We start from the raw sequence: 15,995 nt of genomic DNA, 5'->3' as shown, positions 1-15,995 counted from the left end.
ATTTGTCCTGGGGACTATAAATTCAGTTTCTGTTTTTATTGGAATCACATTTTGCTTTGGAAACAAGCATGCAGAAAAACAACCAGTAACTTAAATATTTTAAAAACATCTCAAAACAGGCATGGTTGTGAGATCAGTTGCTATTATTCTTTCTCTGTGAACTGTAAAGTGTTTTAAATCCATTTCCATATTTTTAATTAACACCTAGTTCAAACAAAATCTTACTGTGGGTCATTTTAATCACAAATGGAAAAACAAGTTTATTTTATCAGAAAATTGACAAGAGACTGTTTTAGTGACTTATTTTCATGTTTGTATCATTAAAATTAAGTTATTAACATGCATTTCTGGATTCACAGATGTATACCCTGAAACAGTTTCCCTCTAAAATTGCTAAGTTACGGATTTTAAATTGCATCTCTGTATATGACAGTAATTTGAGGTATTACCAGTTTCCATCTTCATACTACAATATTTGATCGGCACTCATTAATTTAACAAAAGAAAATACATAGCTTAAAAATACTAATGTTAAAACGATTGTCAAGGTATCAGTATTGCATGACAGTTGTGCTGCTGTATAAATTCGAACTCAAGAACTCCAGTCATATCTTTTTTTGATCTGAAAGAGACCATTGCTTCAGTATACCATATAAAAAGTTGACCTACTTTACATCCCACTATAAACAAGCCAATACTAACTGGTTCTCTCCTTTTATAGTATATGTTCATTAGTTTATTTATGTTGGGTCAGAAAGTAAGTTGAGTGTTTGGGGGTTGGTTAAGCTGTATTGTATGTTCCTGCAATTTATGTTGAATAGAACTGCAGTTGTGGACCAAGTTATGTTTTTGTAGTATGACCACTGTACCAACATAAAAACTAATTTAAATTTGGCTTAAACCTGCCCTGGTGGATGATTGGAAATAAACTCCCTCTTGGTTAGCTGCCAAAGCCAGCCGCACCTTGGATGCTGTGAGTCTGGCTAGATCGGACGTTGTTATTGAGGGGTACGAATCTCCTAAGAGAAGGTTTCTCTTCCCTCCAGCAAGGGTTGGAAAGTTTTGGAGAAGACATTTTCCAGTTCTGTTGGGTTGTAATGGTTTCTGATGGAAGAAGCCATTACCAACAGAATAATTTTTCACTGAACTGAGTTTAAACATAACACTCACTTAAGTCTGTATCCCTCACCAACTGTAATTTAATCTCCAGTCATTAAAAAAAAAAAAAAAAAAAAAAAAACACAGCTGAATTCGTTTGCACAAGATCTCCATCATCATGTAGAATTTTACCTCAAGCTGGGATTCATGGCAAAGATTTTGAGCTTTAAAATTATACTAAGTTTAATCTTTTGAAGCTGCAGAGAATATGGCATTTAAAATGTCTGTGTTTGTAGATATTTGCTTTTGTTGGTCTCTTTGAATTTCTAAGTGACCAGCAGTGAAAGATTTTGTTATTGACATCCTTGTTTGTAACTGAAAGTTCAAATGATTTGATTTATCACTGTAGGCCCGTTGAATGTAATCTCAAGCATTAACATTTCAGTTTCAGTTCGATGTCAAAAATTATGAAGATTTAAGGTTCAACCAAGCATCACCATAGCACTGAGGCAGAAGCCTTGACTCTTGAGATTAGTGACTGGATAGAGTAAATGTTGTACTCTAAAGGAAAAAAAGCCCTTGATATATACAAATTGTATCTTGTTCTAGATGCATATTTTACTACGCCATGTTTAACACTTTAAAGGGCCTTTGTATTTTTTAGATTTATAAATTAATATACCCAGTAACCATATAAAGGTGAGAAATATTTTCATAAGATCATGTAAGTGGATAAGGTTACAAGATTAAATCTGAATCTTGATGTTCCTCCCCACCCCCCATAATCAAACGCACATCAGTATCTTTGTGGGTAGATGGACTGGCAGAGAAAATGATCATGAGGGGTGTGAAGACAGTTGTGTCTACAATTAGGGCAATATCTCCGTCATGGTCAGTTTTGGAGGAAAAATGTCAAAATAATTTATTATTTACTCATTCTGAGAGCACCTATTACCGTGGCAGCTATGCTCTTCAGTTCCAGATAAATGAAATATAAAACAAAAACAGTTAATCAAATGTAAATCAAAAGAAATGCACTGCGTCATTACCTGAATGATACTAGGCTATGGCTATGATGGATAGCCAAGGGGATTGAATGCTAAAACCAGGTCTCAACTGAGAATGTCCTGCTACAGGATATGTTGAAATGTAGGTCTCAGAACCACTCCCTACAGCTGCAAATCCTGCCTGTATCAGAGCTCTGTATCCCTGACAAAGCCTAGCACCAGAGCTGTTGGGTTTCAACCTGACCATCAAAATGGGAACTACATCAGGAACACCAGTCATGTCAAGACTGCAGGCCAGAGAAGTTGGGAAGAGAACAGATGTGGAACTAGAGGCAGGCAAAAGTGTGTGTGTGAGGGGGCTGACAGCAAAGGAAAGGTGGGAAAAGCACAATAGTAAATCAGCCTTGTGAAGGGAAAAGGGCTTGTGCGGTGGCTCAGTGAGATGAATGAGCGAGAAATGGGAAGCAGCTAAGGAGAAGAGGTGGGATGGCTACTGGAGTGGTCAGGGGATGAATGAAAGTGAATATATTCCTCTTTACAGCTCCGTCAATATACTTTATTCTTGAGCTGAAGCACCTTGCTATTAGAGTCCTGCATTTGTCTTAAGCATTAACTACCAAGCATGACAATCTGTGTCTGGTGGATAAGTGTCTTGAACGAAACTATCAACATCCATTTCAGTTGTGACCCAAGTCAAAATTTAAACTAAATTCTCCCAGAGGCAAAACGACAGACCCTTAACTCAATGTCAATGACTCCATTCAAAAAAGTGTTTTGAGAAGCATCATATTCCTCTTGGTTACCCAGCCACCCTTTTACACAATCCTCTATCAACCTAGACAGGCCAGCATACATTTTATTTACATAAAATTAATAATTTTATGAAGAACTTTGTCAATGCCTTCCCTTATGTGGTTTTCCTGCTCTAGCCCTCTCCCCATCTAACGTTGGCAGAGTATTAAATTATTTATATATTTGTATTATTCTACAGGATATGTCCACACTGCAATTAGACACCCATAGCTGGCCCGGGCCTGCTGACTCAGGCCTATGGGGCTTGGCCTACACTACAAACATATGTCAGTATAACTATATCATTCAAGGGTGTGGAAACTCCCGGCGAAGACAGTGCTATGCTGACAGGAGGGCTTCTCCCATCAGCATAGCTTCTGCCTCTCAGGGAGGTGGTGTACCTACATTGATGGGAGAAGCTCTCCTGTTGGCATAGGTAGCATCTTGTACAGATGTGACAGTGGCACAGCTGCACCTGTGCAGCACTGTAAGTGTAGACAAGCCCTAAGGGGCTGGTTAATTGTGGTGTAGACATTCGGGTTTGGGTTGCAGCCCGAGCTCTAGGACCTTCCCGCCACACAGGGTTCAAGAGCCTGGGCTCCAGCCCAAGCCTGAACATCTACACCACAATTAAACAGTCTCTTAGCCCGACCTCCATGAACCCAAGTCAGCTGGCATGGGTCAGGTGTGGATTTCTAATTGCTGTGTGGACATACCCACCACGGGCCAGGATTCCACTGTGCTAACTCCCATCATTGGCATTGGGCTTGTCTTATACATCAGCTAGAAATACTCATTCCTGCACCAACAGATATACTCTTTCTCCAACTCACAGAATGTATCCATCCCCGGGTTCATCTATGCAGCTGCTATTTATCACATTAGACTAAGGCATTTTTAAGCTTGACTAAATAACACAAGCTAAGAAACAACTATGCCAAATATAAAGGCAACATTTTCAAGTCATGGCTTCTAATTTCACACATAGTATCATTTGTAGCATTTACACATGCAAGTATTGCTTCTAGGAGCTCATTATATCATTTATACATGCTAATAAATTACATCTCCTGCAGAACTCCATATGGAAAAACTACAGATTGACAAGAGGCCCCATTTAGGAAATAAGGCTCCAAAACCACAAATAAATTAGTTGTTGATGATGTGAAATATCCTAGGTGCATGTTTTTGTCCAACTACAGTAAATTAGTCTCAAGACTCCACCCTAGTAGAAGCTCTTCCCATGGAAGGAGGTTACATATATCACAAGAACATCATACGCAGCTCCTCAGCTCATAGTGGAATGAAATCAGGAGCTGATTTAAAAGTTTTAACAATTATTTTTTGCAACTAAACTCATTCTTTAAATTATTAAAAGTATTTGTCTTCTTTAAATATATGTGTCAACTGGTGTTTTACTAGCTCCCATCCTCATACCCTCCCCCCTTTTAATTTTCTCATTTACAGCATCTCCTGGCAGAGAGAGAAGAGAAAGCACAAACCTTTGCTGATTACTTTCCAGACAATCAGATTTTTTTATAAATTAGAAGTTGCTGATGGGGAAGCAGACAGAAGCATGCTTTGATCATGATACACATCTTGATCTCTTTTATCATTTTTAAAAAACAATAATATTACAACAAAAAAATCATCATACAAGTTTTTCGATCAAAGTGTGTCACTGTCTGCTTCCCAGTCAACATACTGCCAGAAAGTTGGCAAGCTGCCCAGAAAGAGCAGGCAGCAGCTGGTGGATTTGATGATCATCTATGAACTCTCTAACGTACAAGATAAACTGTTATGTCTCCATCTAGTGGTCTAATGCATTTGGCAGGAAATTTGAAGTCAAGGAGATTTTTGCCATTGACATCATGTGAGCAGGATTTGGCACACAATTTTTACCATTTTGGAAATCTGTAGGTAACAAGAAAGGCAGAGAGACAGATACTTAGGCTCCATGTACCATACATAAGTGTGGTAAGTAACCATATTATAGATTATTTAAACAGAGTTCTATCTAAAATGTTTCCAACACCTTTTGGCCAGCAGAAGTGTACAGAACCAGACCATATTTAAAGAGTAGTTCTTCTCTGAAAAGTGGCTTTGCAGAACTTTATGTTTATTGTCTCAACGATTTCCAGGTCAAATTTACTCCATTTACAAGTAACAAGTTCCCCCCTCTCACCTCCTGACCCCCAACTTCAAGGTAAGCTTGGGATCTGAAAAGCAACCTGTGTTTTTAATGGCTTGCACATCCTCACCGGTTACCCAGATGCAGCTGAGATGTGTTAACAGAGGTAGTTAACGACCAATTGTGATATACACCTCTGCACACCCTGTGGATGATATGTGTGTGTGTCACAGATAGAGCAGTTTCCTGCAATATCGTTGAAAATCTTATTGAATTAAGTATCTTCGGGTCCATTTACTACATGCAAAGTTTATATATTACTGTGGGCCAGAATTGTACATAAGCTCTGTAGGGGGGAGATGTGGTGTAAAGCCTAGATGATCAAAGGACTACACTGAACAACGTGCCACACAAGAATGGACTTTTTGGGACAATACATGTGAAGTGGATTTCCTGGGAAATATCTAGAGGGATGTGAGTGCAAATTCCAAAGCTCTGGTTATGCAAAACCCCAACCTTTTGAAGCTATGCCCTGAGGAGTGGGCCTTTCTCTGGCTGATCACCTGTTACCTGAGGCCAAGATCAAAGGCCTGAGCTGCATAAGGGGAAAAAAAGAACTATTCATGGTTGGTCTGGCTTTGAATCTGAGACAGTTATGAACTTGTAACCCTGAGGAAAACCCATTTGTGTGTTTTGAAGGACTGACACCTACTAGTCCCAAGGCTGGAGTTAGGGTAACCTCTGGGAAGCTTTTTAGCATATGTGTATGTTTTTTTTATTGTTTTTAAATATCTTCTCTCCAATGCTTTCACCTTAAGAATAAATGTGCTTGCTTAGAAAGAGTTGTGTTGCAACTTATAACTGCTGGCATCTACAGTTGTTTATAGCCTCTGGAAAGAAAGCACTGCAGGTCAGTGATGGAGCCAGAACTCTAACCCCAGTCTCGGGTGCTATATTCATCAGACTACACTGCCTCTCTAATTTTTAGTCTCCTCTAAAAGCAGCACAGTGACCACTAGCACAACATTTGGACATGTGTTTATGATAGCAATTCAGAGGAAAACGGTACAATGAAAAATCATCAACACCAAAGAAAATTCAGGCTGCTGTAGAATCTGGACTTCTCCCATCCAAATACAGACCAGGTCCAATTCTCCTTAACTTGAGAAACCTGTTGAGGTCACAACACAACAGGGTTCAGTTGCACTTAACCTAAGGACTGCAGGTGATCTTTTATTTTGCTATGTATTCTTTTTAATAAGATCTGTGCTCCAAGGCCATTGTCTTGATTTGGCACATATAAAATATATTAATGTAACTGATATGTACTTTTATGAGATCAGTTTTCTATTGTAGTCTACCATTTTGTGCACTGAAAGTAAGTTTATTACTCTATAAGGAATTAATCTAACAGGACTCCAATATAATAGCAACTGATACATACGCAGTATGACCTAAACCAGCACACTAGCAAATGTCAAATGTAATCAGATATCTTCCATTGTTGTTTGCAATGCTGTTGTAGCTGTGTTGGTCCCAGGATATTAGAGAAACAAGGCAGATGAAGTAATATATCTTTTATTGGACCAACATCTGTTGGTAAAGGAGATAAGCTTTTGAGCTCTTCTTCAGCTCTTGAAGGTGCAACAGAACTTTTCTCTTTCACCAACAGAAGTTGGTCCAACAATAGATTTACCTCATCCACCTTGTCTCTCTAAATTTAATCAGAAGCAGATCTACCTTATAAAGATCACTTATCAGAAAAAGTGTCATCCTGCAAGAAGTTAGCTGTGTGAACTAAAAGAAATCTGATATCTATCACAACTGTTGTGCTAATTTATTATTGTTTTTATTTGTGCAGGTTGGAGAAGAGTTATTTCAACCTAAATTTAATTCTCTATTTTAACAAGAAATAGGAACCCAGGATATTCCATAAACTTTTTGTTGTGATAGAGGTTTTATTTTTCTACTAGGTAAGCACTCACTATTTTTGATTCTCTGTGTGCAGCATTTGTGAACATAACAAAGACTAAACAAGTATGCTTTAGAATGTTAGGAAACAGAAACTGCTGACTGCATGGTGAAGAAGTAATGATTTATAATATATGGATAGAGGCAATAACTGAATAGCAAGCTGTACTCAAAAAAGCCTTAACTCACAGATCTGACATCAGAAAGTCATAACCCATCGATTTGAAATCAGAATGATGGATTATGACTAAGAATATGTAGGCATGTCAGTTTCATGAGCATTCCGGGAATTGTAGTCCAAATTGTTTTACTGAGCTCATTTGAACAATTTCAGCCTTTTCCAATATAGCTGATGCACTAATATTTTTAAAAGTAAAAGTTTTGTTGGACCCATATATTATTTTTAAAAACCCAGAAAACACAAATACTGTAGGCCACTGTGAGTTGCATTGAATTTTTGTAAATTAAAGCTGGCCATCTATTGTTTTCTCTTCATAACAGCACTAAAAATCTAGTCAATTTTCAACACATACCTTTTATGTCAACAAGAATTTTTGTATTATTAAAATTTGGAGGTGAAAAATTCATGCTGCAAAGTGAAGGATTAATTGTAGTGATTTGAGACAGGCATAATGTGGAATGGCGCTGTGCAAGCAAGCTATTGACAATGCATCTCAAGGCTTGTCTCCAAGGAACAGCAATGCACACTACAGGGGTATTATTTCTAAAGTGCACTAACGTGTTGCGTTAACTGGGGCTGTGTAGACCCTGCTAGTAGTTTCGATTAAAAGCTCCTTAATGTGTTTTAGTGTAGTACTGTTTGAAACAATACTTCATTAAAGCGCATGAGGCAACTTTTAATGCACACCAGCAGGGTCTATACAGAGCAATTAATGCACAACCCATTACAGCTCCTCAATCATGCCTCTGTAAGTGTGCATTACCCCTCCGTGTAGACAAGCCCTTAATTTTGATCCCTAGCACTTCCACAGCTTCAGCCCAGGGCATTTCTTAGAGACTGCCATAAAGAAAGCATTTGAGCGGTATTGACATGTTCACAGAATATGGTTGGGGTCTTGTATAGACCAAACTCATTTTCTTTTGTGACAGACAATAGCTAGATCGGGAACTCTACTCTCATGTAGTAATAGGTTAATATATTAATCCCATATGCCATCTAGTCCCCTCAAAAGAGGGTGTTTGAGCTATACCTTCTTAATGAAAACAAGCATGGATTGGGCCATTACACCAAAATTCAGAAAGTTCAACAGATACTTATATTGGGCTTAGTGTACTTAGCTACATATCAGCATTTGACAGCAAGATCTGCTAAAAATTTCCCCATCATAAATCAATGCAATTATCTATAAGTGATCTAATGCTTCAGGGGAATTCAATAGCTCCAGATAGCTATTTGTCACAAAGTTTGTTCTTCCCTCAATAATTACCAAAAGCCAAAGGAAAATCCCACTTGAAATATAAATATATGGCCAAATATTTTCAGTTTGTGGATACATTAAAATGTAATTATTTACCTTCTAATAAACATTATCTTGCAGAAGTATTTCATCTGGACACAAGAACTGTAGTCAGGAGTTACAGGGCCCAGGACATAAAACAAGTCCCCTGCCTCCCCTCCATTTTTGTGTTTTTGCACAAATTCCTGCCCTCCCCCCATCACATTGCTTTTCTCCCCATCCATTTTCTCCTCACCTAACCCCATTTCCTTCAATGTTTTTCAAAACCTTTACAGCTCTCTAACCAGTATAATTGTGCTAATTTTCTTTTGCATTCATATTTATCTTACTAGATGTTCCCAAGTGAGGTCACTCAGGAAGGGGCCACACTGCAGTCAGGTAACTGAGCTAGCGCATCTTTATAATGGGTAAAATCCTGGTTCTATCAACATCAACATGAATTTTACCACTGACATCACTAGGGCCAAAATTTCACCCAAAGAGCCCTGGGTCCCATGCTTAACCTAGTTTAAGGACAGTATACAGCCTGTGGGGCAATAGCTATTTTCATTTAAATCATGCATAGTTAGAAGGGCAAAAACAAGATATTGTTAATAAATTGTACAGAAACAAATTATTTTGGACAGCTAAATATAAAGTGGCTAATAATAATAATAACTGACATGTTACATAGTGCCTTTCATCCAGAGATCCTAAATCTTTCACAAGCTTTACAAAAAGAAATCACATCACTGGAATGCAGTCACCTCTTGAAAGGAAGCGTTTAAACACCAATCACAGTTAGCACTACACAGCAGATTCATATTTATAGATTCCAAGGTGATCATCTAGTCTGACCTCCTGTATAACACAGGCCATAGAACTTCCACAAAATAATCCCTAGAGCATATCTTTTTAGAAAAATATTCAACCTTGATTTATAAATGGTCAGTGATGGAGAATCCACTATGACCTTGGTAATCTGTTCCAATGATTAATTACCCTCATAGTTAAAAAATTACTTGATTTCCAGTCTGAATTTGTCTAGTTTCAATTTAAGAACATAAGAATGGCCATACTGTATCAAACCAATGATCCTTGTAACCTAGTAGTGAGTCTCAGACTGTAGCCAGTGCCAGATGTGTCAGAGGGAATGAACAGAACAGCGCAATTTCGAGTGATTTTCTACTCTGACTTCAAACTCTTATGTATGCATCCAAGGATTACATTAACTCTGTTAGCCACAGCATCACACCAAGAGCTCATGGTCATCTGATAATCCACCAGACACCAAAACCCTTTTTCAGAGTCACTGCTTCCCAGGACATACTTCCAATTCTGTAATTATGGCCTATATTTAAGGCTAAGATTTTGTCTCGGATATTTTTAGTAAAAGTCAGATAGGTCATGGGCAATAAAAAAAAAAAAAAAAAAAATCATGGAAGCCCATGACCTGTCCCTAACTTTTACTAAAAATATCCCTAACAAAACGGGGAGCCCAGCTGTAGGGTTCCTACACAGCCTACAGAGGTTGGGCAGCTGTGGGGGCTGCTACGAGCTCTGGGGGCCCCCACCCCCTGTGGGGGCTTGGAGCTCCAGGGTGCCCCCGCCACCCATGGCAATTCTGAAAGACCCCTGGTGCCCACAGCAGCTCGGAATTCTGGGGGCCCTGCTGCCTGCGTTGGCATGGAGCTCCCAGGTCTCTGGCAGCCCGCATTGGCCAGGAGCTTTGCCCCTGCCACCTGTGGCGGCTTGGAGCTGCGGGGAGCCCCAACTGCCCGATGCGACCAGGAGCTGTGGCCCCGCCACCCACGGCAGCCAGGAACTGCGGTAGCTGAGAACTCTGGGGAGGCCCCAGTACCCGTGGGCATGGGGAGCTGTGGGGTCCCCCTGGAGGCAGGATATCCTACAGCTCCCGGCCTACAGGGCTGAATTCACAGAGGTTGCTAGAAGTCACAAATTCCACGAAAAAATCATAGCCTTACCTATAGTCTTTGTTCCTAGATGTATATATTTAGCCATATTAAAATGCATATTTGTTTACTGGAGCCTAGTTTACTAAATGATCCAAATCACTGTATCAGTGACCTGTCCCCTTCATTATTTACCACTCTTCCAAATTTTTGTGCCATCTTCAAACTATCAGTGATGATTTTTTCTTTCTTCGTTGGTAAAAATGTTGAAATAGGGTAGGGTCAAGAACCAATCTCTGCAGGACCCGACTAGAAGTACACATGCTCAATGAGGATTCCCAGTTTAATTACATTTTTGAGACCTATCAGTCAGCCAGTTTTTAATCCATTAAATATGAGCCATGTTAATTTTATTTAAAAAGATGGAGAGAGTGAATACCTACCTCAACCAGTTGTATTTACAGAGGAATTACTCTAGGAAGGTTGTAATTACTCATTTGGAATATAGCAGGATGACATTGTGGTTAACACTTACTTTTGTGATTTGTGTCCTTGAGCTAATGATAAGTGTTCAGGACATCAGTTTTATATCTTCTCAAACAGATCCTGCCATGCAATCCCTACCACCACCAAATCATGGCATTGGTTCACTATTTATTTTGTCACCAATCATTTACTACAACACCTGAAGGTTTTTTTGGGAAAGTTTCCAACCAAGCATCAACCCATTTCAATCTTACCTAGCTACGAAATCTGATGAGACCATATCTAAAAAGAGTATAGCCGCTTAGGATTCCAAGGTGAGGGGAGAGAGACAAGGATACCAGGTTTCCATCTCTCTGTTCCACCTCTTCTCAATCCCTTGAAGCACCCACCTTCTTTTCTGCTACTAGACTGGTTGTATCTTTTCCTTATCTTGACTGACACCACATGTTCATTTTGCATAGGTTACCAAACAGCTTCAGACTTCAATAACTTTCAATCACTACTCATCTGGGCTTGAACCAGTGACTTGAGGTAAAAGGTTCTAGATCAATATTAATCCCTTGAGTAATCCAGTCCCCTATGCTGGTCCAGTTTTATATACATCTCATGTATTATATAAACACTTATGCAAAACTACTGTTCTCTTTATTTTGTCATGGCACCACATTGCAGTGATAAAAGCTGAATTATAAAAATTGTGTGTGTTAGTGAAATATAAATCAAGCAAATGTTAAACCATTTCATCTATTTCAAAAGTTTTGAAATATTTAGTACAAAGGATTTAAATTGCACTTCTAGCCCGAAGGCTTGCAATGTGGAAGCCTGCCCGATTAATGTAATTAAAAGGACAACTTAGCTCAAAATTCATTAAAAAATTAAATAAATTTGGCCTTATTGTTTGATTCCAACTGGCAGTGTGGTTTGTAGCTAAAAATGTCCGCTGCTTTATACATAACAAATTGTTTTAGCACATCCCTTTTCCCTGCTGTGCATATGATTAAAGGAACAGAGGTTAAACACAGCCATAAAGAATTTGGTGAATTCTATTTTTGTTAACACTGGCATCCAGCTCTCCTGTCTCAGTTTTACAAGACTCTGGAAATATAGTAACTTCACTCTGAAGTTAGTTAAAAAGCCTACTTCTATTGCAAAAGTTATTTAAACATCTCAAAGTTTCCTGCTGTACTAATTTTGCACTGTCCTTGATCCAGTGCACCAATCAGCAGTCCCTCCCAGAATATAAGGAGTGATGGGGGAGGAAAAGAATGAAAACAAGTTGGCAAATGTACACAGACAAATATTTCATTCTGGCACTGTTCTGCTATAGAAAATATTGCAATAGCAGTATACTCCTCCTCCCTTGATCATGGATAATTAAAGCCAGTAAAAATAAGGGGGCAGGGAAAGAAAAAATCAGGGCTAAAATATTTTCAAAGGCATGAAAGTATTTAATTATGGCTCTGTTATTTAAATTTACTTGCCATTACTTGAAATTTACTTTAGTCTATCCAAGAAGAATTTAAATGCTACACATGTATACTAACAAATATAATTTTTACTATAAATTCTACTGCAACCTTCTTTTAATGTTGAAAACTAAACATCACAGTTACCTTAATTTAATGCTGATTTAATAGGGTTACTGTTTACTGAGCACCCCCTCATGGCCAGAGGTCACTTAGCTGCATCCTGCCTCTGTTTCTCCCCCCTTCAGGTTTCCTTAAGCACAAAGGCTTGTCTCTGGGTTACTATCACACCCGCCAGTGGCTGGCTGAATAACAGAAAAAGAACTTAATCTTCAGGGTCCCACAAGAAAACCCATAACAACCAAAAAGTCAATATTTAGTTCTGGTGTCTTCTTCTGTGCCAGTCTGTTTTCACAGCCCATCCTCCCAGCTCTTCCTAGCACTGGCCTCCAGGCCCAAACCCAGTCAGGGTTTCCCACAACAGCCTCCTGCTCACTGAGCTCCAGCCCCCAAATCCCCTTGGTTGTCAGGGTTTTCCTGTAGGAGCCTCTTCACTCCCCACAGTATCCTACGCTTCCCCCTCTCCATGCAGCTTCCTGATTACATTTATGGGGAAATCGTCTCCTCTCTCCCAGATATGCCTCCTTAGTAATCAGAGCTGGCTGGCCCCAGGCCTCCAAAACTTAAGGGGCAAGCCACTCTGTTACAGCTGGAAATAAACAATATAAATTAATAAAAAAGTGTTTGGAATACGAGGTCTTCTTCAGGAATGATCTATAAAGATAAACTACTACACCACTTTCTCCTATCCTGAGCAAAAAGCTGCACTAGCATTTTGAGAGACTATAAACTAGGGATCTTTGCATTCTTGTGAGATCATCCTTGTGTTTAAATTATCTGTACGGATTCTAACATGGGGCCTGATTTTGCTACCTTTACTCACAATGTTAGTACAGTAATTTACTCTGCAAACAGCCACTGACATTGTTGGGGCTACTCATGGGATAAGATACTAGTCAACATGAATGATGGTGGCACAGTTGGATCCTTGTTGAATACTCAACAGTTTTTTCCCAAATAGCTGCAATAGTGGGTGAAATTCATCCCTCCCCATACAAATCCTGTGTAATCTGGGCTTTGTGCAGCATGCTAAACCAGACAAAGGAAGATAGAATTCACGCAACCCACAGACAACCTGTGAGGCTGCAACCCAAACTCTGCACAGCCACTCTTCCTTCCTATGAGGAACAGCATGCAGGGGTTTGGGCCCACTGGGTCTCCAGAAGGCCCTCCAGAGTCTGGTTCCTCCCCCCACCATAAACTCTGTGACCCTTATTGGAGCTGCCTCAGAGACACCCTTAACTGATGCCCAGGAAGTGCAGCAGTCCTTTCCCCCCTCCACCCAGCACAGTCTTATGTGGGTCCTTTGCACCTGGGTAAATGTCACACCATATGATGTGTTTTGTTAATATTCACACTAATCTGTCTGTGCTCACACCCACAACATGTGGGAAGAGTACAGGGGGAATTAGGAAAAAAAAATTCACTTGTCCTGTACAAATTGATCTTGGAGGCACCATCATGGTCAAGCAATTCCTGGGTTTCCAAATTTCATTGTTTGTTAGCAAATTGGTGAGAGCAGGTTTTTAAAAAAAATGACCTTTATTAGAAAGTGGGTGGAAAGCAGCTCATTTCACATAGTCTGCTGAACAATTACTCCAAATTCAAAATGGTGACTAAGCAGAGAAAAACCCTATAATCTCATTACTAATTCTCTGAGCAAACCAGTTTCCCCCATTTTATTATATTTGATATGCTATGTCTTAGGGGCTGTATTTCTTGTACAATCCTTCTGAAATCTTTTCTCCAAATAAGTTGCATCATTCCAGACTTAAATTTTATTCTAATGTGTATGTTTCATATGTATTAGTTTATTTAATGTACACTATACTATGAAGGAGAAAAATAATCTACAAAAAGACAAATTCTCATTTTCTCTTGCACTAGTCAAACACCAAGACTCAGTCTGTCAGACTTCTAAGCTTGTCTAATGTCTGTCATCTGTGTCTTAAATTAATAAAGTCTATCCATGGTGTATGATTTTTCTGGTGCTCTGATATTCAATATATACAATAATTTGTCATTTAAATTCACAGAAAAATATGCTAAAGTAGCTATGTGTTTTCATTGTCAGTTTTAGAGGCTATGAACTTTATGACTGACATCAAAGCCCTGTTTTGTACCCCAACTCATTACATAGCTCTAGCAATGCTTGGGCTGACCAATTACTTCTAGTACTTTGATTGTGTACCCTTTTTCCTTTATTACTTACCATTTAATTTAGGTTTGATCAGAATAAGGAGAGCCTATTAAATATAGGGCCATAAAAATACCATTAATAATAGTAGGAATTTGAGTTACACCAGCAGAAGCTAGGAAATGCAGAGATAAGACTAAGATTCTGTTTTTAACCTCTCTCATTGGGTTTTGCTATTTCAGGGCATCAATGAAAAGGGGATTATTTTACATTTCAGTAGTAATTCAGATAGTTTTGTTTGCAAGTGCAGCAGAAAAGGACAAAAGGTAAAAAATCCTTTTGGGAACTATTCTCATGAGTAGTGTGAACAGGATTTGCCTCAGAGCTCCCATTCTCAGAAAGACTGGAATGTAATTATGTTTTTAGAATTCCCACATGAGGGCACTATAGTGCACCTCTGGTAAGAGTTTAAAAAAATAAAAGGCAAAAAAAAAAAAAAAAAAAAGAGCAACCTTGCCTCCAGCCATCAGTTCCTTTTAATCTGGGTCAGCAGACAATAGTAATACTAAAAAAAAATACATATATATAATTTCCAAAAACAAGAATGGGTCAGAGTAGAACTACATTAAATGCTTCCTTTGAAGTTACATCATTACAGGTAATTTAGCATTTTTCCAAAGGTAAACCTTCAACTAATTCCTAACTCGTGGAGAATACAAAAGCTAGCAAAATTTGTTAGAACAAAGAAGGATCATTAAGGGGCCTGAATGTATAACAGATAAAAATTAAAATGATAAATGGACATCATGAATACTAAAGGAATTCTATGTGAGAAAAAATAAGTGAGAGTATTCGGCAGATATTCAAAGAACTATAAGAAGAATTAAGAAGTTACCCTTTCACCCTAGCTCCCCCTTTTTTTTAAATGAAACAAGAGGCAAAGCTTAATTAATATGGAGTCTAAGTACAGTTTCAATGGTGCACGTCAACATCTCCCAAGCCTGTATCCACAACACGTAAAATGCATTAAATGGCTTAAAGTCTGAGTCTATGAGACACAGTCATGAATTCCAACAGCCCAGTGTCCAAAACTGCTGGAAGTTTTGCCAATCCAAAATTCAGCATAGAATGCTTTCAACATTCTAACAACATTTGGATCATCTTACCTCAATGGAAGTAGAATACTGTGTACTCTATACATCTATTGCTTAAGAATTATGCTATTACCTTATACTGTGCAGTTCAAAAAGAAATTCCCATGCTGTATTTGCAGCCCGCATTCAAATACACCACTGACCCACTACCATGGTATGCAGCAGGCAGTGCTCTTTGGGCAGAACAGAAAGCCAATGAAACTCTTGACACCTACAGGATATATCTGAAGTGGTGGAAATAGGACACTTGTATATAAATAGCG

At 38.8% G+C, this 15,995-nt stretch overlaps 1 protein-coding gene across 6 annotated transcripts in view; it reads right to left on the bottom strand.

The window, feature by feature from the left end:
* CABCOCO1 (ciliary associated calcium binding coiled-coil 1) overlaps positions 1–15,995 on the bottom strand; it is a 74,737-nt gene that overhangs the window by 14,720 nt on the left and 44,022 nt on the right. The window contains exon 6 of one of the 6 annotated variants that reach the window (XM_054035775.1): positions 6,046–6,199. The exons of the other annotated variants lie outside the window; for them this stretch is intronic. Coding sequence (XP_053891750.1) covers positions 6,110–6,199 — 90 coding nt within the window. The 3' untranslated portion in view covers positions 6,046–6,109. Of the gene's footprint in view, positions 1–6,045; positions 6,200–15,995 lie in introns of those variants that run through there. 6 annotated transcript variants of the gene reach the window in all.

Source organism: Malaclemys terrapin, chromosome 7, assembly GCF_027887155.1.
Source record: "Malaclemys terrapin pileata isolate rMalTer1 chromosome 7, rMalTer1.hap1, whole genome shotgun sequence".
In the NCBI taxonomy this organism is placed as follows: Eukaryota; Metazoa; Chordata; order Testudines; family Emydidae; genus Malaclemys; species Malaclemys terrapin.
This window is presented reverse-complemented; position numbering and strand designations above follow the sequence as displayed.